The sequence below is a fragment of the Prionailurus viverrinus genome, chromosome B2 (genome assembly GCF_022837055.1).
Source record: "Prionailurus viverrinus isolate Anna chromosome B2, UM_Priviv_1.0, whole genome shotgun sequence".
NCBI lineage: Eukaryota > Metazoa > Chordata > Mammalia > Carnivora > Felidae > Prionailurus > Prionailurus viverrinus.
The window spans coordinates 16,977,007-17,000,451 of record NC_062565.1 but is presented as its reverse complement, the minus strand read 5'-3'; the positions used below and the strand labels follow the sequence as shown (position 1 = coordinate 17,000,451).

The 23,445-nt window shown below is 40.4% G+C and overlaps 1 protein-coding gene across 4 annotated transcripts in view; it reads left to right on the top strand.

The window, feature by feature from the left end:
- The window catches only part of TMEM170B (transmembrane protein 170B), an 83,785-nt gene that overhangs the window by 6,932 nt on the left and 53,408 nt on the right, over positions 1–23,445 (top strand). For all 4 annotated transcript variants that reach the window (XR_007152224.1, XR_007152225.1, XR_007152226.1 and 1 more), the window contains exon 2: positions 12,185–12,355. Coding sequence is in view for 1 of the 4 variants with exons in the window: in XM_047859121.1 (XP_047715077.1) it covers positions 12,185–12,355 (171 nt within the window). In the remaining 3 variants the exon portion in view is untranslated. The remainder of the gene's footprint in view (positions 1–12,184; positions 12,356–23,445) is intronic.

Below are 23,445 nucleotides of genomic sequence, written 5' to 3'. Positions count from 1 at the left end.
ATGAATGGATGTAGAAGGTGTGTATGTATACAGTGGAATATTCCTTAGCCATAAAAATAGGGTGAGATCTTGTCATTTGTGGTAACATGGATGGACCTCGAGGGTATTACGCTGAGTGAAATAAGACTGACTGAGAAAGACAAGTGCCATATGATTTCACTTACATGTGGAATCTAAAACCAAAACAAAGCAATAAATGAACAAAAAGAAACAGGCCCGTAAATGTAGAGAACAGTCTGATGGTTGTCAGAGGGGAGGAGGATGGAGGGATGGACAAATGGGTAAAGGGGAGCGAGAAATACAGGCCTCGGGTTGTGGCATGAGTAAGTCACCAGCCAAAAGGTATAGAAGAGGGAGTATAGCCAATGGTATTCTAGTAGGGGATCGAATGGGGACAGATGGTGGCTACAGTTGGGGGGAGCACAGCATAACGTATAGACTTGTCCAGTCACTGTGTTGTGCACCTGAAATTAATGTAACATTGTGTGTCAACAACACTTCAGTTAAAAGTCAGATGTAAGAAGAGAACCCCCCCGCCCCAATACAGCGGGTTGAATTTACCATAGTATCAGATGAAAAATTCTAATAAATTCCAGAAGTCTTAAATAGTTGTGTTCATTGAATATTCACTGCAGGCCCGATACTGTGCAAAGCATTTTGCACGCATCTCTTTTCTTATAATTGAAGAGGCCTTGTAACTTACTGCTTTATTGCATTAAGTATAACTTAAATGTATACGATTAGATCAGGTACCATAGGCTAGTTGTGTTTTTAGTGACTGAGTATTCCAGCAATAAAAGTTGGTCATAGAATAAACAGTAGCAGTGGAACCATTTGAAAAAGATCTCATTAGACTCTCAAATTCCAGTAACCTTAGCTAAGTAGATTAAACTTGAAAAGAAAAGGAGATTTTTCACCAAACTTGGTACAAGTAGGAAGAACCAAACTTTTACGTGGGTCCAGTTGAATGCGTTCTTATAAATCTTGGGATATGATCTAGGAGGTCTTTTGTAAAAGTGAAGTGGTATAATGGAAGCTTTTGAAAAGCAGGGGATACCTGTATGCTAACTACTCTTGCATAAAAGTGTCTAGCTAAGATGTTTTTGTCAGGGTTGTGACACTGGATTTTCATGATAAAATTCCTCCCTTCTCCCATTTCCTACGGTCGATTACTTTGATACAACATAGCTCTGAACCTTGCTGCCTATCACAATCACCTGGGTCTGGTTAAAGGTACAGATCCAGGGTCCCGGTCCATATTTATGGAATTGGGATTTGGGGAGCAAGCCTATATTTTTAAATCTGAAACTACATTTATAACTAGCCCTTCTGGTGATTTTGTTATTGAGAGCTCAAGGATTGGGGACATCCGATTTTTATTTTTTTTATTTTTTTATTTTTTATTTTATTTATTTATTTTTCTTTTTTTTAATATTTTTTTTCAACGTTTTTTATTTATTTTTGGGACAGAGAGAGACAGAGCATGAACGGGGGAGGGGCAGAGAGAGAGGGAGACACAGAATTGGAAACAGGCTCCAGGCTCCGAGCCATCAGCCCAGAGCCTGACGCGGGGCTGGAACTCACGGACCGCGAGATGGTGACCTGGCTGAAGTCAGATGCTTAACCGACTGCGCCACCCAGGCGCCCCCATCCGATTTTTAAAAATTAAGTTTCGTTGTGATCAGTTTGTAGCTGTGTTGTGATATATAAAGCAAATTAATATGGAGTATTTAGTATAACTGAAGACTTATTAAATTTTCAATATAAATGACTCATTTATTTCCAAGAGGTTGCTCAAACCCAGTTTTTAAAAAGTGACTATCTTTTAATATTATTAATTATTAATATTATTAATATTTTACTGTTTTAGTGATGTTTTCTTTATATGTACTACTAGCGATAGAGAATGATTCCTATTAAATGATAGGATTTTGAAAATTCGAGGTGGTTTATGTATGTTACATCTGAAGTACATGAGAGAATTAAACATTAACAATAATTATATAAACACTTAGATAATATTATTGGAATTTCCCCTACAGAATAAGTGGGGTTCTGTTAGATTTTTGTATGCAAATAGAGTCTAAAGAAGCAATAGAATCTCGAAATTTATGGGTCAAGAAACTTGGTTTTATCCTTAAATGCTACAGATTGGTTTTTGTACTTTAGACAAGCCACATTATTTCCCAGGCCTTGGTTTCTTCATTGGTAATACAGTCTGATGTTGGCAGTTTTCATGTTGATGTTAAGGGAAGGCTGATTTAAAAATTAGAAAGTTCTGAGAGAAAAGTTTAGTAACTATGAGTTAAGAGAAACTCTTACCATTTGCATATAAACTTGTTTCTTTAATCTTTAAAATTAAAAGATTTTTAAATTTCTTCAGAGCTTCTTCAGGCCTTTAATAGGGTGAGGTTTAGGACCTAGAAATTCTTTGTTCTTGGAACATCATTTAAGAACTCTTAGAATTAGGCCTTTTTTTTTGTTTTTAGGTTCATTCTTAGACATTTACTGTCTCATTTTAGTGATAATTTTATCTTTTTTTCCAACTACTTTATAAAGAATTTTTTATTATGGGAATCCTAAGACCTACATACCCATCATCCCCTTTCAGAAGTTATTAAAATGTGGCTAATCTTGATTCACTTTTTCTCTTTCATAGGGGAGGGGAGAGTCTGGAGTATTTTATTTAATTAATTACCTAACTAATTTAAATTTTATTGAAATTCACACTAGTTAACATATTATTTACTAATGGTTTCAGGAGTAGAATTTACGGAGGGCACTTGTTGGGATGAGCACTGGGTGTTTTACGTAAGTGATAGAATTAGGCCATTTAAAAAAAAATTTTTTTTAATGTTTATTTTTGAGAGAGAGAAAGAGAGGCCCCAAGTGTGAACAGGGGAGGGGCAGAGAGAGAGGGAGACACAGAATCCGAAGCAGGGCTCCAGGCTCTGAGCTGTCAGCACAGAGCCCGACGCGGGGCTCAAACCCACAAACTGCAAGATCATGACCTGAGCCGAAGTTGGATGCTTCACCGACTGAGCCACCCAGGCACCCCAAATTAGGCCTTCTTAAAACTTGGTTTAGGAAACTCTGGATTCAGTATCGGAAGATCCCTTCTAGTTCTGAAATTATGTCTTTGTTTTATTTTGTTTTGTTTATCCTTGTGCAGTATGACTGCTTCCTCAGGATCACTGTCAGTGATATAGCCACAGTGTGACAGTCCTGACCATGCACGTCCATTACTTACTTGCTGAATTTTCCTGGTTGTGCTTTTATTTCTGAGCTGTCACTCATTTGGTCCTTTATTTAGATTTAACTTTAGGAATTTGTTTATATTGAGAATTTCATTAATACGCTCGTCAATGTAAAAAGTTCATTTTTCAGTGTTCAGTGTCAAAATCCCTTGGAAATACTGTATCATGAGATTGTAAAACATTTTGACAATTGCTGAGAAGACGTTTTAGATCAGTAACTGATTCAAACAAACATGTTGTTACTGACTTTTTTTTTTCTTTTTTGGTGTGGCATGTATAATTTAAGATACTTGAGGACCCACAAATGATGACAATTAAAACCATTGTAAAATGCTGTGTTATAATTTCATAATAGATTCAGATTTTGACACTTAATTCTTACACTTTTGTAACTGAGTAGCTAATCAATTATGAGGAAGAACAAATTGAATGACATCTTTTAGGAAGACAGTGCTATGACTTGAATATAGAGCAGTTTTTTAACTATTTTAAATAGCCTTAACCTGATTTCTTTAAAGCAATGATACTCTGATTGTTTTAAATTAAGAACTTGCTTTTCTAAGAAATTTCTTTTAGTATTCAATGGTAAGTACTATAATTTACAGTTTGAAATTATATAATTAGCTGGAAAAAGGGTAATTTCGTAGAAGTGGGTAATAACACAAGTGTTGCCATAAGCTTTGAGAAGGGCGATATATTAAAGCAGCTCTTGAAGGTGTCACAATTAAATTTAAAAACTAGTGTTTTTGCTTTCTTTAAGAAGCAGAAGCAGACAGCTATTAAATATTTACAGTAGATGTAACTTCTGTGTTAAATGAGGTTTCGAGTGGACAAATGCAGCAGCTTATTTTTAAGTCTGGTTAATATGTTAAGAGTGATTAAAAATAGATGGCCAACCAGACCCATGAAAAGATACTCAACATCGCTCATCATCAGGGAAACACAAATCAAAACCTCATTGAGATACCATGTCATCCAGGTCAGAGTGGCTAAAATCAACAACTCAGGAAACAACAGATGTTGGCGAGGGTGTGGAGAAACAGGAACCCTCTTGCACTGTTGGTGGGAATGCAAACTGGTGTGGCCGCTCTGGAAAACAGTGTGGAGGTTCCTCAAAAATTAAAAATAGAATTACCCAAAGACCCAACAATAGCACTACTAGGAATTTATCCAAAGGATACAGGTGTGCTATTTCAAAGGGGCACATGTACCCCAATGTTTATAGCAGCACTATCAATAATAGCCAAGTTACGGAAAGAGCCCAGATGACCATCAACTGATGAATGGATAAAGAAGATGTGGTTTATACACAATGGAATACTACTTGGCAATGAGAAAGAATGAAATGCAGTTGCCATTTGCAACAACATGGATGGAACTGGAGGGTATTAATGAGAAGTGAAATAAGTCAGAGAAACAGATATGTGTTTTCACTCATATGTGAAATTCGAGAAACTTTAGACCATGGGGAAGGGAAGGGGAAAAAATAGTTTCAAACAGAGAGGGAGGCAAACCATAGGAGACTCTTAAATACAGAGAACAAAGGGGGGGTTGATGGGGGAGGTGGGGGAGATGGGGAGGGCACTTGCTGGGATGAGTACTGGGTGTTGTATGTCAGCAGTGAATCCCGGGAATCTACACCTGAAGCCAAGAGTACACTGTATATACTGTATGTTTAGCTAACTTGACAATAAATTCTATTTGAAAAAAATAGTAAAAACATCACTGCCAAATTAAAAAAAGAGAATGATTAAAAATAAGGAAAATATATTCTATGTTTATATTCATTTTAACCTTTTTTGTTCATTTCTTTGTGTAGAGTTAAGCTTCCATCTAGTATCATATTCCTTCTGTCTGAAGAGCTTCCTCTAATAGGTCATGGAGGTACTCAGGTGGTTCATTCTCCCAGCTTTTTTTCTTTCTGAAAAAAAGTCTTCATTTCTGAAAGCTGTTTCTCCTGAATATAGATATCTGGCTTTACAGGTTTATATTTTTTCCTCTTTCGGTCTTTAAAAAATGTCGCTTTATTGTTTTTGTTTGATAGTTTCTGACGGGACGTTTGCTGTACTTTTTATCTATTTTCCTCTGTATGTCATGTGTTTTTTCCCTCTCACTACTTTCAATATTTTCCCTTTATCTTTGGTTTTTATTCATTTCACTGTGATGTATCTAGGTGTGGGGGGCGCTTATTTTTATTTTATTTTGTTTTGGTTATTTTGGGAAGTCTTTATCTTTGCTTGAGATTCTCTGAGAGTCTTAGATTTGCAGTTTGGTATCTTTCATTATTTTTAGAAAATTTTCAGCCACTATCCCTTCAAATATTTTTCTTCTCCATTCTCTTTTTCTTCTCCTTCTGGGACTCCAATTACACATTATGTTAAACCATTTGAAATCATTCCATAGCTCTTAGATGGATGGTTCCTCTTTTCCCTCCTCCTCCTCCTCTGGTCCTATTCTTTTCTCTCTCTTATCACAATTTGAATAATTCCTATTGGTCCATTGTTAAGTTCACCGATTCTTTGCTTAACTGTGTCAAGTCTGTTGATGAGACCAGTGAAGGAATTTTTCATCTCAGATATCGTGGTTTTTGTTGTTGTTGTTGATGATGATTTTTTTTTTAATTTCCAGCATTTCCATTTGCCTTTTAATTGGAATTTCCATTTTTCTGCTAAAATTCCCCATGTATTTATATGAGTTTGCAACCTTTTCCATGAGAGCCTTTAACGTGTAAATTACAGTCATTTCAACATCCCTGTCTGATTGTTGTAAAATCTGGATCATTGCTGAGTCTGGTTCTGTTGATTGCTTTATTTCTTGACAGTAGATTGTTTTTCTTATTTTCTTTACCCTCATTCTATCTCCAGTATGTTTATCATTTGGTTAAATTAAATTTATTTTTTTTAATTCAGACATGGCAGTGAATTCTCCTGGGGCCTTTCTTGCCATTGTTCTTCTTGTTCAGGCCTCTGTTTCCCGTAAGATCGACTACCTATTGTGCTCTGAAGAGCCCGAGGTATTAGAATATATCCTATTGAAGTACCATTAACTAAAGATTCAAAGTGTCAGCTCTTGCTAATATATGAAAGTACTGTACAAAATTAAAGTACTGCAGTAAATATTTGCAGCTTTGCAGACCATATTATCTCTGTCATAGCTACTCAGCTTGCTTTTATAGCATGAAAGTAGCCATAGACAGTATGGATGAGTATGACTGTGTTTCGGTAAAACTTTATGGACACTGAAATTCAAATTCGGATTAATTTTGATGTGTCATGATATACTGTTCTTTTGATTTTTTTTCAACCACTTCGAAATGTAAAAACTATTCTTAGCGCACAGGCTATACAGAAACAGGTGGTGGGCCAGCTATGGCTCATGGACCATACTTTGCTGACGTCTGATTGAGGGGACTTTTTCAACTTTTAAATGCATCATCCCCCAGAGAGTCTAATAAGCCACCTATATGGGACATATCCCCAAACTGAGAAGTCACTGATGTTAGAAATTAAAGGCTGTGGATTCCACACCTTAGGTTTGCTGGAATGAGAACAAAGCTTGAGATAACCTAATGTGAACACAGACTGTTTAAACATATAATGTGCACCATTTCTTTTTTTTTTTTTTTAATTTTTTTTTCAACGTTTGTTTATTTTTGAGACAGAGAGAGACACAGCATGAACAGGGGAGGGGCAGAGAGAGAGGGAGACACAGAATCTGAAACAGGCTGCAGGCTCTGAGCGGTCAGCACAGAGCCCGACGCGGGGCTCGAACTCACGGGCCGTGAGATCATGACCTGAGCTGAAGTCGGACGCTTAACCGACCAAGCCACCCAGGTGCCCCGTAATGTGCACCATTTCTATAAAGAAGGTAGAAACCATAAACAGTTTCAAACTATGGGCTTACTGGTATGGTATTTTCAGCTTGGGGCATAGACTATGTTGAGTACACAGTTAGGGCTCAGTATCTGTTGGTTAATGATTTTATTAGAATGGTCAAATATCCTCTGGAGGATTAAAAAATGTGTTTAGTATTTGTCTAATGAGATGGTTTTGTTGTTTCTAGGACTTTTGGATGTTTTAATAAATATCTCTTAAGTAACTTTAGCCTAGAGTAGTGATTTGTCTCTGTCTCGTGCTGTGATTGATAGAGCTGACGGCAGTGTTGCTGTTTACGTCCTACCTCTAGAGGCTGCTTTCCTTTTCTATAGGTTAAGTTTTGCGAGCAGCCTGGGTTGAGAACCTTTGGCCTAGTGGGGTGTCTTCGTTGATGAATTTTAGAATCAAAACTATTTTTTTAAAGACAGTATGTTTGCAGCAAAATTTATATATATATACATATATATATATATATGCATATATATTCAGGCAGGTGCTAAAAATAATGTATACAATAATATAACCCATCTCTTATCTCTAAAAGATAGCCATTGTCTTCTGTTTGTGTATTTTTCTGTGCATATACAAACATTCTTCAGCAAATAAGATCATACAATAGGTACCATTCTTTGACTTGTTTTTACTCAGCTAGTATATTTTAAACATCTAGCGAAAACCATTTCTCATAAATAATTTTGTCCAAGGATTCAAAACAAAAGCACAGAAGATAATTTTGAGCAACTTGGCAACGGAGGCTGATGAGAGACAGAGATTGGGAGCAGGGCTATTTCTAGTCTCGTTTGGAGGCCGGGACACATCACAGTTCTCCGGCAACAAACACAGTGCAACAATCCAGGCAAAATTCGTCTAGGCTGAAGCTTATGGTAGCCTTGACTGGGAAAAAATAACGAGAGGACTTCAGGAGGTGTGCCCAGGAAGAAGGAATATTTCCTTCCAGTGAATTAAGGTGATTTGTACAATGGCATGCTTCAGAGTTTTCGATTTTGTGCATTGTATTTTTAAAATTTTGTTGTGCATCTTGCTTAGCAGCAGCCAAGGCTCCCTCTGGCATCCTCTTTCCACTGTTGCTCACTTTCTAGAAGGTTGGATGCGGCAGATGGACCAGTGGGCCTGTGGGTGTCTACGTTAGCTGTGCGACCCGGGCAGTTTAAGAAAAGGCGGCGATATTTCATACCTGTCCTCTTAGTACCTGTCCTTCCTCTAGGCCTCGCGGATGTATGTTCTTGCTCTGCTCTTAGGATACTGCAGTTCTCTTTGCCTGAACTAGCCCAGTAGGTTTCCTGAGTTTGCCAATAGTGAGCAGGGGCCTTAGACAGACTTGCCTTATGCAGAGTAGATCAAGGTCTTAGGCCCTGTCCGCTGACCGGGTTGTGTGCATCTAGCGGAGAATTGACAAGAATAGTAGTAACCTGAAACCTAGGTTAGTTGTAGATATTCTCAGCGGAGTTCAGTGTTTTCTACGATGAAATAATAAGGTTTTTAAAAAAGAGTGAGAAATGGGAAAATAAGTTTGAGTTTATATAGTTTGTGCTCAGTCTGCCCAAGCAATAACCCTGGACTGGTCATGAGAGGACCATTTGAGGTTATATTTTAGCTGTATAATGTCTTTGATATCTTGGGGCTTTATAGAACATTAAATTTACATTCCCCAATGATTAGGTCAATTTATGGTTGAGGCCGAGAACTGTATAGTCACTAGGCAGACACCATTACTTGTAATGTCAAATAATCCCTCACTCATACTGTTAAATATAGTCAAGAAATTTTTCATTCTGTTTGTATTTCAAGAACAACATAGATCTGGTAAGCTGTCTGAACAGGGGTTGGGAGCTGAGGCTGATTATTGACTTCTGTTTTTTTTTTTTTTTAAATTTTTTTTTTTTCAACGTTTATTTATTTTTGGGACAGAGGGAGACAGAGCATGAACGGGGGAGGGGCAGAGAGAGAGGGAGACACAGAATCGGAAACAGGCTCCAGGCTCTGAGCCATCAGCCCAGAGCCTGACGCGGGGCTCGAACTCCCGGACCGCGAGATCGTGACCTGGCTGAAGTCGGACGCTTAACCGACCGCGCCACCCAGGCACCCCGACTTCTGTTTAAGAGTATGTGCTTGCTGCTGTAGAACCTTTCCTTATCTCTGAGCTCCCTTGATGAAAATGCCCTGCTCCATATTATTATTCCTTTCTCTTCCCGCTTTATTAGGTTCGCTTCGGAAAATTATATATTTTAAAATAGAAATGCCTTCTGAGCAGGTGAAGCCTTTGTGTCCTTAAAGCATTTATTATCAGCTGAAGCCGGTTGTTTGGGAGTGACAGTCCAGAAGCACGCTTTCCCTGAAAGCTGGCAGAGAAAGACCTTAAAAGGCAGGCTTTGTCCACTTTTCCTTAATGACCAGCATCTGTCTCTTAGGCCGTTGAGAAGCAGGCCCGGCAGTTCACCACACACTGGAAAATACACCTGCTGTCTTTTTCTCCAAATGATTTCACATTATCTGAGTCCATTCTGAGTGTTGATTCTTAAGAATTTGGCAGGGTATGATTTGGCAGGAAATGATTTTGTTTTTAAAATCTGTTTTTTTGTGTATCCTTTTTTAAAAAAATTAAACTTTTTACTTTGAGAAAATTATAGATTCACATGCATTTGTAAAAAATAATACGGAGAAAACACGTGTACCTTTTATCCAGTTTACACAATGGGAACATCTTGGCAAACCACGGTGTAATTTCAAAACCATGATACTGACATTGATCCATGAACCTCATTCACATTTCACCAGGATTATGTGTATATGTGTACTTACTTATGTGTGTGTGTATTACATATTTTTGTACAGCTTTATCCCTTGTGTACGTGTCCACCACTGCAGTCAAAATTCAGAATAGTTCCATTGCCACAAAGGTCCCTAGTATTAGTTTCTTACATCCACACCTTCCTTCCTTAACGAGCTTTTTGCTTGTTTCTAGTCATTTGTGGGCATGACTTAAAAGAATCATCTTTTAAATTTATAGCCACACTTAAAAAAATTTATTTAGCTTTTTAGTGTGGTGAAAACACATAAAATTTAATCATCTTAGCTATTTTTAAAAAACATTTTTTTTTACTTATTCTTGGGAGAGAGACAGAGCATGGGCAGGAGAGGAGCAGAGAGAGAGGAGGGGACACAGAATCCAAAGCAGACTCCAGGCTCTGAGCTGTCAGCACAGAGCCCGACACGGGGCTCAAACTCACGCACCTCGAGATCATGACCTGAGCCGAATCCGGACGCTCAACCCACTGAGCCACCCAGGCACCCCGATCATCTTAGCTATTTTAAGTGTACCCCTGAGTAGTGTTACGTACATTCACATCGACGTATAACAGATCTTCATATCTTTTTCATCTCATAAAACTGCAACTCTGTACCCATTAAACAGCAACTCCCCAGGAAAGGAGTACTTTCCTTTTTTAAGGCTAATGACATTCCGTGTGCACGTGCAGCCCACTGTTCGTTCATTCATTCGTTCACTGGTGGACATTCGAGCTGCTTCCACTTCCTGGCTGTTGTGAATAATGCTGCTATGAACACAGGTGTGATCCTGCTTTGGATTCTTTTGGATACATACCCAGAAGTGGAATTACTGGATCATATGGTAGTCCTTTTTTAAAATTTTTGAGGAACCACCGTCCTTTTTCCATAGCAGCTGCACCATTTTCCTTTCCCATCAGCACTGTATACCTGTACTTGAATGATGTTGGGATGAACAAGTTTTAATTCTTCCATTTCTGTTCTCTTTATTTCATGACTGTTTTGTTGGCTTTTCCTTCACATTTGCTAGTGAACACTAGCACAAATAGCAGATATTTTGCATTATAGAATGTTTGCACACCAAGGATGATTCTCAAGGTGTCATCCAAGCATTTTGATGTCCGCTCTTTCCGGTATGAGTAACAGAAACCTTACCTGAACCATTTTAAGTAAAAAGGGAATTTGATTACAAGGAAACGGAGGTGCTACATTGAATCTAAGGGTAGTGATGTGGCAGGCCTTAGAAATCACTGGAATAAGGGACTTGGCTATCTCATTGAGGGATCCATTTTCCTTTGATCCTGTATCGCGGCTTTCCTCATGTGCTGATGAAATGGCTGTTCACAAAACCTTCGGCCACCCAATGACTGAGATGCTCCCGTGGTCCCAATCCAGAATTCCTGGGGGAAGGGAATGATTGGCCTAGCTGGGACCAGTTGCCTGCCATGATGTACCTCACGACAGACTTGGTTAGGGAGACGGAGTCAATGCAAGGACCTGGCAAAGCCATCAGGAGATGTGTGGATTGACTGGGAGGCAGTAGGTAGCCAGAAAGAAAGGGAATGAGCAGAGAGACAGAATGAAAGGTGTGCTTATCAACTGTAACCTAAAATGGACAGCAACCGAGGCCACATTGAAGAAAGGACAGTGGTGCTTGGAAAGGTCTGGGTAAGGACCGTTTAAAATGATCTGAGGCAGAGAATTAAAAAAAAAAAAAAATTCCGAGTGATGCTTTAGTATATAAAGTTGAAAGCCAAGAGGGGAATTGCCTGAAATTCTTAAAATCATAAAAGAGAATCACTGACTGATTTCCGGAACGATTTGAATTAAGGAGTAGATTTCAGAAATGTCTTAACACTGTTATTTAGTGTAGAACATAGAAAATGACATGTCAAACAGCAATTCGTTAACTTTGTTCCAAGAGCTCTGCAAATATATCAGGGGTTCGTCAGACACATTGATGGATTATAGCTCAATGATGGAGACATTTAGAGGAAATTAGAATGTAGCCTTAACCTTCTGAAGTCCTGGAACTGTTTCCCCAGCAAGCATTAGTGACGATGATAACTGCCAACCAGTGGTTAGTATTAGTATTTAGTCATACTATGTATGAGGTACTGTACTGGGCGCTTTTATACCTGTTACCTCACTTAACCCTCCTCCAGACCGTGGGGGCTCACCGTTTGTTAAACCGAATTTTCCCGGGTGTTTTCAACTGAATTATTAACACTCTGCTTTTCCTTTCAGAGATGTGGTACTGGATCTTTCTCTGGGCTCTCTTCTCCTCTCTGTTTGTCCACGGTGCTGCAGGAGTGTTGATGTTTGTAATGCTGCAGAGACATAGGCAGGGGAGAGTAATCTCTGTCATTGCAGTCAGCATCGGATTTCTGGCTTCTGTAACTGGAGCGATGATCACTAGTAAGTTGATTTTGTTTTGTTCAAGGACCTAATTGTATGTGCACCTAACGGTTCTAGTAACTCTGTTCTTATGATGCATGTGACGGTAGTGTAATCTTCCGTGTGGAATATATTCAGCCCTGATCACACTTTTGGAAGGAAAGATCAGTTCATTTATTCGTCGACCAGATAGTTTTTGTGCTTCTGGGTGAAGACTCGTTACGCAAGGTTTGGTGGGAAATAGAAAAACTTGTAAACGTTGGCAAGGGGCGAAGAAACTCACGGGAAAATTTCTCGTCTAGTGGATGTAGTTTTTGCTTTAAAGGAACTCCCCGTCTAGTAAGGGAGAGAGGTAGGCACACAAATTTGACTTTGGTAATTGTCATAAAAAAAAAAAAGTGAAAATATAGCCCGTAGGTCCTTCACGTTTTCTGCCTGTGCCTACAAAATAAAACCGCACTTTCTTCTGAAGCACAAGTTATTATGACACGAATGTCCCCTGACCTAGTAGAAATTGGCCCCTTGAGAAGGTCCCCTGGCCGCGTACAACTTTGCTAGTGCACCGCCCCGTGTGCGTTTCCTACAAGCCCTCAGGTGCCTCCCCTCCGGCCGTTTCTTAACACTGGACGGAGGCCCCAGCCTCTGCCTTTGGTTCAGCGAGTTCCAGCTCCTGCACCGGTCGAGCCAGGACCCAGCTGCATCCTGTTGGGACCGGAGGACACTGCAGCCGCTGCCAGGGCAGGGCCCTGCAGACAGTGGCTGCTCGGCTCTGCTGCCGTTGGTCTCTGTCACAACCAGTGAATAGTGGGGGCTCCCGTGGCCCTTAGTTTCCGGCCTCCATCTGTCCTTCTGGGACGGCTCACTGCTGCCACAACAAGGATGTCGAACTCTCTGGTTGGTTCGTAGCCCCGAGAGAAGAGTGAGTCCTTTCCTTCTGTAGTTCGAAGGCCTCCTTTTGTATCCCACCGTCACCTTTTCCCAGAGTGACCGGCATACCTTGCACCCTGGGAGGAGAGCCCTGTTTCCATGTCTCTGCCTCTGTCCCGTGGCACTGATATGACAGTCACGAAATAGTTGTTTTTTCATCCTTCATTTACCGTCTGGTTTTTCTGTGTTATTCTGTATTAGGTTTTCGTCATTGCTCCCCGCAGCCTATAACTTTATCATATGGCATGTCGTCCATTTTGCCACAGAGAGGCCTTATGACTATTAAAACCTTTTTTAATGCTTATTTATTTTTGAGAGAGAGGGAGAGCATGTGCGGGAGAGGGCCAGAAAGAAGGAGACAGAGGATCCGAAGCAGGCTCTGCACTGTGAGCACAGAGCCTGATGTGGGGCTCGAACCCACAAACTGTGAGATCATGACCTGAGCTGAAATCAAGAGTTGGACACACCAACTGAGCCACTCGGGCACCCCTGCCGCAAAGAGGCTTTAAAACAAGTACTCCAGTATAGCTGAAGCACAGGATATGCATAGTAAAGGAGTAGAGATTCAGCTGGAAAGACCCAGTAGAGCCAAATCCTAGAGGATCTTGGAAGGTGAGCCAGAAAATTTGGGCCTTTTTTCCTGCAGGGCATGGAAAACGAGAGTCTTGAATGGGGTTGGCAAGGAACAAAGCAGTCCAGTGGAAAAAAATGTTTTAATAGATTATATGTGTAAAGGACCGAGAAAGCACTCTGAAAGCGCCTTCGTCCCTACTGGATTCCCAACAATAAAAGGATACCCGGATCATAATAGATACTCAGAAAATACTGGTTGGGGGGATAGATGGAGTAGGGGAGGAAGTGCAAAGGGAAGAGAGGAAGAAACGGGGGAGAGAAGAAGGGAGAAACAAGGGGAAGGAAGAGGGATTGAGAGGCATTAACTGCGATCTGAACTTGAGCCTGGGATCTAAACTAGGTGTGGTTGGAGATGACCTATGGACAACGGCAAAGGGAAAAAATCCGAGTTGGTTTTATTCACTGTGGTGTCATACAGAGAGGCTTGAAAGGGACTGCCAGGTTTTTGGTGTGCACCACTATTATAATTGTGGACCCACCACCAGAGGAGGGAAGAAGGGATAGCTTGTTCAAAGGTTGTAAGTAGTGTGTGGATATACGTGAGTTTACTGGCATAAATTATTGTAAAAGGTTAGAGAGCAGGAGAAATGTCCTTCTATTTCCATTTATCTCTAATGATGCATCTGTGTATGTATTACCTACTTGCAGTTCATCCAAGAATAAAATAAGCCAATGATTTTAGAGACGGCAGTCTTATATTTTACGCCCTTAAAAACATAAATAGTCTGGCATAATTTCAAGTAAAGATTCCAGGTTAGCAATAAAACATTTAAATTTCTTCTGGCTAATCTCTTGACCTGGAGATACTTGAATTAAGAAAACTAGCCGAAGTGTGAATATTTTAACTATATTTATGTTCTCAATGTTTGTGTCTGTGCACTCATAGCTGTATATTCAGGTCTGCAGACGATTGATTAATATCTATTCTGAATGGGAAAATTGGCTGAATATAGATACATCTATTAAATTTTGCTACTTCTTAGATTTTATTCTGAATACAGTGATCTTTCATTTTAGTTGGTATTTTTTTAATGTTTATTTATTTTTGAGAGAGAGACACACACACAAAGTGTGAGCAGGGGAAGGGCAGAGAGAGAGGGAGACACAGAATCCGAAACAGGCTCCAGGCTCTGAGTCAGCACAGAGCCTGATGTGGGGCTTGAACACACGAATGGTGACATTATGACCTGAGCCGAAGTCGGACACTCAACCGACTGAGCCACCCAGGCGCCCCTCATCTTAGTTGGTATTAATGAGAGTTGGGAGAAACTGGGTTTCCATATAATGCCATCAGCTGGCAGTGTAGAGCTAATTTTAGCAAATCTGAAGGTATAAAGTGACGTGTCTTTGTTCTGATCACTAATGAGTTTGAACTTCTCTTCCCATGCTTATATATTTAGAATTCTTTTCCTGCAGATTGCTTCCTGAAGTTATGTGTTTACTTTTCTTGGGGGTTCTTCTTTTCTTCTCATTAAACTACAGGGGTTTCTTACACATTTGAGATACGGGTCCCTTGTTGGTTTTGGATTTCACAAGGAACTTCTCAGTCCTTTATCAGTTACCTTCCTCTAGAAATCCTTAATTTCCATGTGGTCAGCTCAAAGAGCGTTTTGCCTTATGGTCTATGATTTAATTTAAGAAGTTCTCCCCCACACCAAGGTCAAAATATATGCTGATATATTTTCTAACGTTAATTTTATAATTTTACCTCTGATATAAAGATCTTTACTACATCTAAAACAAGAGTCAGTAAACATTTTCTTAAAGGGCTAGATAGGAAATATTTTTTTAATGTTTGCTTGTTTATTTATTTGGAGCACCTGCGAGTGCGGGGGGTGGGGGGGAGGGTGCGGCAGAGAGAGAGAGAGAGAGAGAGAGAGAGAGAGAGAGAATCCCAAGAAGGCTCTACCTGTCAGCCGATGCGGGGCTTGAACTCATGAACTGTGAGATCATGACCTGAGTGGACATCAACAGTCAGACGCTTAACTGACTGAGCCACCCAGGCGCCCCTGGATAAGAAATATTTTAAACTTTGCAAGCCAGGTGGTCTCTGTGACAGCTCTTCGGCCCTGCCATTGTAGTGTGAGAGCACGTATAGACGTGTGTAAATGAATAGGCATGGCTTTTTCCAGTAAAACTTTATTTACAAAAACAGGTGCCTAGCATTCAGACATAATTTCATCAATTCCTGACTTGGGTCCTGGTGAGTCTCATTTTGGGTTTGGTATTAGACAGCATTCCAGGTATTTCCTCCCACATAGTAAGTCAGTTTCTACCACACCACCCACTGGAAAAAAATGCATCATTTCCGCACTGATTCACCTTGTTTGCGTATTATGTTCAAGGTACAAGGGTCTGTCTCTGAACCCTGTTCTGATTTGTTAGTCTTTTTATGCGTTCTTACAGCAAGGTCACATTTTCTTTATCGCTACGGTTTTGTGGCATTTTGTACCTGGTAAGGCTAGATTCCGCTCATTTCTTTTCCTTCTCAAAGTCGGCATAGCTATTTATGGGCTTTTATTCTTTCATATAAATGTTAGAATATGTCTACTCAGTTGCTCAAAAAGTATAATTATGGTTTTTATTGGGATTTAATTGAATGGAGAGGTTGCTTTGGGAAGAACTGGCATATTAAACTGTTCCACCCAACAACATTTAATAGATTTCCATTTATTTAGGTCATTCTCTAGTCTTTTGTTAGAGTTTAAAAATGTTTTTCTCAACAAGAGGGTTGAATACTTTTGGTGAACTTAATTCTCAGACTCTTCCTATATTATGGTGGTTGTGCTTGGTATCTTTCGAGGACATTGCTTAGTTTTATTGGTGTAGAGAAACACCATTCCGTTTTCTTTTTTTTTTTTAATTTTTTAAAATATTCACTTACTTTAGAGAGAAAGAGAGAGAGAGACAGAGCGTGAACATGGAGAGGCAGAGAGAGAGAGACACACAGAATCAGAAGCAGGCTCCAGGCTCTAAGCTATCAGCACAGAGTCTGACGGGGGGCTCGAACTCACAAACTATGAGATCATGACCTGAGCCAAAGTCAGACGCTTAACTGACTGAGCCACCCAGGCATTCCAACACCGTTCAGTTTTCTGAATTAACTGAAAGATTAACAAAGCAAAAAACTGGCTCTTTGGAAAGATACTAAGATGAATAGATTGCTGGCAAACTAATTTTAAAAAGTTGAAGGCAGAAAAGTAAAATATAGACAAAATAGAATAAATAACTACATACTCAATAATGTAGAATAAAGAAGTATAAAAGTTTTTTGAACAGAGATATATTCCTAAATATAAACTGTCAAAATTGGCAGAAGAAGAAAGAAAATATGAATGGGACAATCAGTATATTTAAACAATTGACATGTTGAAGACTTTCTCCTCCCAAAGGAACTCCAGGCTCAAACGGGGCTCACAGAGGAGTTCTACCAAATTTTGAAGGAACGGTTTAGTTCCTGTTTTATCCAAATTATTGTAGAAACGGAAAGAGAAAAAGCTGTGCACAGCTTATTTGCTGAGGCCAAAGTAATATGGGTAAGCAGCATAAAGAGTGCACAAGAATAGGAGGGTATGGGCTCATTTACCTCGTGAGTGTTATCCTAGGAATACAGAGATAATTTGGGATCACAAATGACTATGGCTGTATGCCAGGAAAAGACGATTTATGGAAACTGAAATTTAAATTTTGTGTAATTTTCATGCATCGTGCAGTATTCTTCTTTTGACTCTTTCAAAACCATTAAAAAATGTAAAAACCATTCCTAGCTCCCATGCCGCGTCCATGTGATGCGGGGTGCAGGCTGGACCTACGGACCACCGCTTGCCAGCCCCTCATCCGACCGCACAAGCTGACGGAACCCACACTGTTAAAACCAAATCTGCCTTGGCCTTCACGTCCACTCTGTCTCTCAGGAACTATGGAGGGCGACCCGAATCACTTTCACTGGTGTGGCGCCGTGGGCCCTTTGTGTTGTTGGATATTGACATTTTCTGTCCACTGGTGGCTCTTCGTCTAGTCTCTCCTGTCCTTGTAGGTTCATATCTTTCACTGGCCTCCACACCATCGCAGCATTGCTTTCCCCACTTCATCCTCACTCTGCCAGCCTTCGCTAGTCCCTTGGTCCTCATGGGGTCTTTCCTTATTTCTAACTGATTCTGTCTGCCATTGTTGGGAGGGGCAGTTCCGAACATGTATCATTTACTTCAAACATCCTGTTTTGCTTGTGTCTTCTTCATTCTTGCAGACCTTAGCCTTGTATTTCCCCAAGAAAATAAAGACCATAATATTTGTATTCTTTCAGCTGGCTAGTGTTCAGCCAAATAGACCTTAAAGAGAGTAAAAACTAAAGCTCAAATTGGGGGGAGGACCTTTGTTAGCATATATAAATATAGAAAGATTAATATCCAAACTATATTCTAGAAACCCTACGAATCAAATAAGAAAAGACAACTTGGTAGAAAAAAGGACAAAAGATTTGACAAATGTTTTATGGGGCGATTAGGTGGCTCAGTCAGTTGAGCATCTGACTTTGGCTCAGGTCACGATCTCACGGTTCGTGAGTTTGAGCCCCCCCATCAGGCTCTGTGCTGACAGCTCAGAGCCTGGAGCCTGCTTCTGGTTCTGTGTCTCCCTCTCTCTCTTTACCCCTCCCCCACTCACACTATGTCTGTCTCTCTCTGCCTCTCAAAAAGAAAGAAACGTAATTTAAAAAATTAGAAAAAAAAAAAAAAGATGTGACAAACATTTTGTAAAAGTAGAAAACCCTACTGGCCATTGATATGTGAAGAAAAGCTCAGTCACATTAATTATTATCAGGGAAATGCAAATTAATCACAGAGATACCTTTTACCCATCAGACTGACAGAGATTAAAAAAAAAAAAAAAGATACCAACTGCTTCTGAAGCTATGGAGTAACTAGAATATAAACTGGGGCAACGTCTTTGGGAGACAGTTTAGCATCACCTTAGCCAAGTTGAAAATGCCCGTATGGGGCGCCTGGGTGGCGCAGTCGGTTAAGGGTCCGACTTCAGCCAGGTCACGATCTCGCGGTCCGTGAGTTCGAGCCCCGCGTCGGGCTCTGGGCTGATGGCTCGGAGCCTGGAGCCTGTTTCCGATGCTGTGTCTCCTTCTCTCTCTGCCCCTCCCCTGTTCATGCTCTGTCTCTCTCTGTCCCAAAAATTAATAAACGTTGAAAAAAAAAATTAAAAAAAAAAAAAAAAGAAAATGCCCGTAACATGAGACGGAGCCGTCCTACTTTCACCCGTGTGATGAAGAGAAATTTTTGACTGCTTCTGTGTGCCAAGGGTGGCACGCAAGGATGTTCACAGAAGCAGTGTTTGTCATTGCTCAGTACTGGAAACAAAGGTCGTTGGCAGTGGAATGGATCAATTGTGGTATATTCACGGGTAGAATTCTATGCAGTAGCGAAAATGCATGAATTATACCCACGCCACACGCACGATACCTTTCAGACCTGTAAGGTGCACAGTATCCGTTTACAAAAAAATTCGTTTATTCAGAAAGCTAAGTCGTATATATTTTTTAGGACACAGGAAGGTGGTAAAGCCAAAGAAAAGCAAAGGAATGGTCAAAAAACAAAAACAAAACAAAACAAATACAGGGAGGGAATGGGACGTGACTGAGCAGAGTCCACGGGAACGTCAAAGGAAATAGAGACGTTCTTTTCTTCAGCTGGATAACAGTACTTGGGAATTTGTTATTTTATAACCTACGTGTAGTTTTATAAATACTGTTTCCTATCTGCTCACTATTCAATAGCAGTGTTCCCAAGTACATTTAAGAGGCACACGAAATTGTTTGCCTGCAGATCTTTTAGATCGAGAATTCCACTGACGCAGTCTTTTCTGACCAGTGCTTCTGGGTGTGAAATCATACAGGACTTCTGCACATCTGCTTCTCTTGGAGCGAGGTGGTAACTTCCAAACTGGTCCCTAGCTGATTATCAACAGGAAAGAAAATGAAATTTATATTCTCATTTGTTTTATTCTCTGCATAACACTCTTTTGACGACACCCCCAAATCAGTGCTCTGCTCAGTTGTAATCCCTACTTTCAGTTTGGTATGTATCTCCCCAGATTTCTATTTACATTTGTTTGTATTTTCCTATAGACATGTTTACATATAGGTGCACTTACATGCGGGTGTATGTACTAGTGGAGAATATATAGTCTTGTGTTCCATTGTCTTTGTTGCATAAATGACATGTCTTAGGTCCTTTCTGAGTTGGTTCATAAAGTTTATATTTTTCCTTTGAAATTGTATGGGTTTCATGGTGTGGACTTGGTATAGTTTAACCACTCCAGGCTGATGGACTTGGGTTCTTGCTTTTGACTTTGTGGAGTTTCAGGGTTCTTTTTTGTGTTTTTGTTTGTTTTTTTGTTTGTTTTGTTTTGTTCTGTTTGCTTTTACAAAAAGTACTGCCTCGGTTATTCTATGTGTGTTTGTGTGTGTATATGTGTGTCTGTATTCTGGACATTAATCAAGTATATTAATCAAGTGTTCTAGTCTGTCCCTTGATGGGTTCTGCTTATTTTTGTGTAGTCTTTCAGCAGTCCTCTTTTCCTAAGATCATAAATATATTCTCTTATATTTAAATTTTTTTAGCATTTTTATTTATTTTTTGAGAGAGAGAGAGAGAGAGAGAAAGAGAGAGAGGGAGAACATGAGCGGGAAGGGGGAGAGAGAGGGAGACACAGAATCCAAAGCAGCTGCTCTGCACGGTCAGCACAGAGCCCGACACGGGGCTCGAATCCACCAACTGTGAGATCATGACCTGAGCCGAAGTCGGACGCCCAACCGACCGAGCCACCCAGGCGCCCCATATTCTCTTATACTTTAAAATCTACATTCGTAGTTTCGTTTTTAACATTTTGTTCTTTAACCCATCTGAAATTTATTCTGGGGAGCGGTTTGAAGTAGGGACCTAGATTTATGGCGTCCAGTGGCAGCCACGTGTTCCGGCACCATCTGCCGAATGCCGAATGACCCATGGGAAACACCTGTCTCATCCACTACTGTGGCAACTACCAGCCAAAGTTGAGAGCGCATCCTAGGACCAGTCACTCTGCCAAGACTTACCAAGCATCACCTGTTCGTCTTCACCCGCGCCCATTTTACAGCTGAGGAAACAGGGCACACAAGAGGGGAAGTGATTGCCGTGGGTGGCCCATTTGGAAGGTGGTGGATCGCAGACTTTAATCCACAGGTCTGGCTCCAGAACCCACGCTCTTCGCGTCATGTAAACGTGTGAAGAAGTTTGACTTGACAGATTTGCTTCCCATTCCCTAGGCCGCTGGAGCTAGTTGAGTGCTCAGTGTTTCCTCTCCTTTGGATCATTTTTGAAAACTTCATGCTGGAAGGATGGAGGCCAAATGGTGTTTTTAAAATTGGCGATAGTCTTGGAAATCTGGGGTAAATCCTCATAAAAGCAGAGTATTTCTCAGGTTTAATATAATTTCTGATAACAGAGAAAGCATAAGATCTTGACAATTTTTTAACGTTTGCTTATTATTGAGATGCAGAGCATGAGCGGGGGAGGGGCCGAGAGAGAGGGAGACACAGAATCCGAAGCAGGCCCCAGGCTCTGAGCTGGCAGCACAGAGCCTCACGCCGGGCTTGAACGCACGAACCGTGAGATCGTGACCTGAGCCGAAGTCGGACGCTTAACCGACTGAGCCACCCAGGCACCCCAGATCTTTACAATTTTTAAAGACTGTTATCCAATTCTAAGATTTGAGGATATCACCAATTACACTAGTAAAGTTTATTACTTGATTAAGCAAATGCAGGTGCCATTAGAAGTTTTATTTAATGTTGAGATGATAATTATTCACTTTATGATTTTCTGAATTCCTTGTTCTCTCTTTCAAATAGTGTCAATGTGAAATGATAGAATGCTTTGGGGATTTACAGCCAGACTTACCTAGGTTGAAATTCCAGCTCTTGTACTTACTGTATTTCCACGGGCTAGTAATTGAGCCTCTGTGAACCTCTGTTTTCTATCTTTAGGTAATAATACCCTGGAGTGGTGTGGATATTTAAACCAGGTAATATTTGTAAAGGTACTATCAAGAAACATAGTATGTAGGAAATATGATACACATTTTAATTTCCTTCTTAAAAAATGTGTCTAGGGGCGCCTGGGTAGCTCAGTCAGTTAAGTATCCGACTCTTGGTTTCGGCTCAGGTCATGATCTCACAGTTCGTGAGTTCCAGCCCCGCGTCGGGCTTTATGCTGACAGTGCAGAGCCTGCGTGGGATCTCTCTCTCCCTCTCTCTCTGCCCCTCCCCAGCTTAGTCTCTCTCTCTCTCTCCCTCTCAAAATAAGCAAACAAACATTTAAAAATGTGCATATAGGGGCGCCTGGGAGGCGCAGTCGGTTAAGCGTCCGACTTCAGCCAGGTCACGATCTCGCCATCCGTGAGTTCGAGCCCCGCGTCAGGCTCTGGGCTGATGGCTCAGAGCCTGGAGCCTGTTTCCGATTCTGTGTCTCCCTCTCTCTCTGCCCCTCCCCCGTTCATGCTCTGTCTCTCTCTGTCCAAAAAATAAAATTAAAAACGTTGAAAAAAAAATTAAAAATGTGCATATAAAGTCCTTGGCTTAGATTAATAATTTGTTTTTCCCTTGTGTATCGCTTTAGAGAAATATGGTTCCTTTTATTTGGGAGATTTTTTTTTTTTTTTAATTTTTTTTTTCAACGTTTTTATTTATTTTTGGGGGGGGACAGAGAGAGACAGAGCATGAACGGGGGAGGGACAGAGAGAGGGAGACACAGAATCGGAAACAGGCTCCAGGCTCTGAGCCATCAGCCCAGGGCCTGACGCGGGGCTCGAACTCCCGGACCGCGAGATCGTGACCTGGCTGAAGTCGGACGCTTAACCGACTGCGCCACCCAGGCGCCCCTATTTGGGAGATTTTAAGAGAAGTACAGAGATAATTCTTAGCTAATTTTTATGAATGGATTTCTATCTCAAATAATGGTCATTTCAGTGTCTCTGAATCCTCTACTTCTGGTCTTGCTTTTTGTTTGGTCATTCTAGGATAGAGAGACAGTTTTTTTCTAGAGGAAAGTTTTAAGGCCATCTCAGTCTGTAAGAAGGCATACTGTAACTTAAATGTTGCATTATATATATTATATTAATAAGGTGAAGTATTCAATCATATGGGCCCTGTGACTCCTGGGAGTTCTCTCAGGAATTCTCCTGGAGAATCTCTGGGATTCTCTCATTCTCAGAAGTGTGCATCATCTGAACATTTCTCCCAGAACAGGTGTTGAGTTCATCTTCCATTTTTATTAGATGTCAAGATACTAGTCTCTAAATAACTTTACAGGTGTATGCTTTATTAAGAACTACAATAAACTATATGGTAGATTCTGAAATGTAGCAGTCTGCTATTCTGATTATCTTATATGACACCTAAGAGTTAATTTTTTAAAAAATTTCTTAGTTAATTTAGAATTTTGATTAACTTCTGTAATTTTCTCTTTTCACTAATAATTATTAATACATTGCATTGTATGTTGATA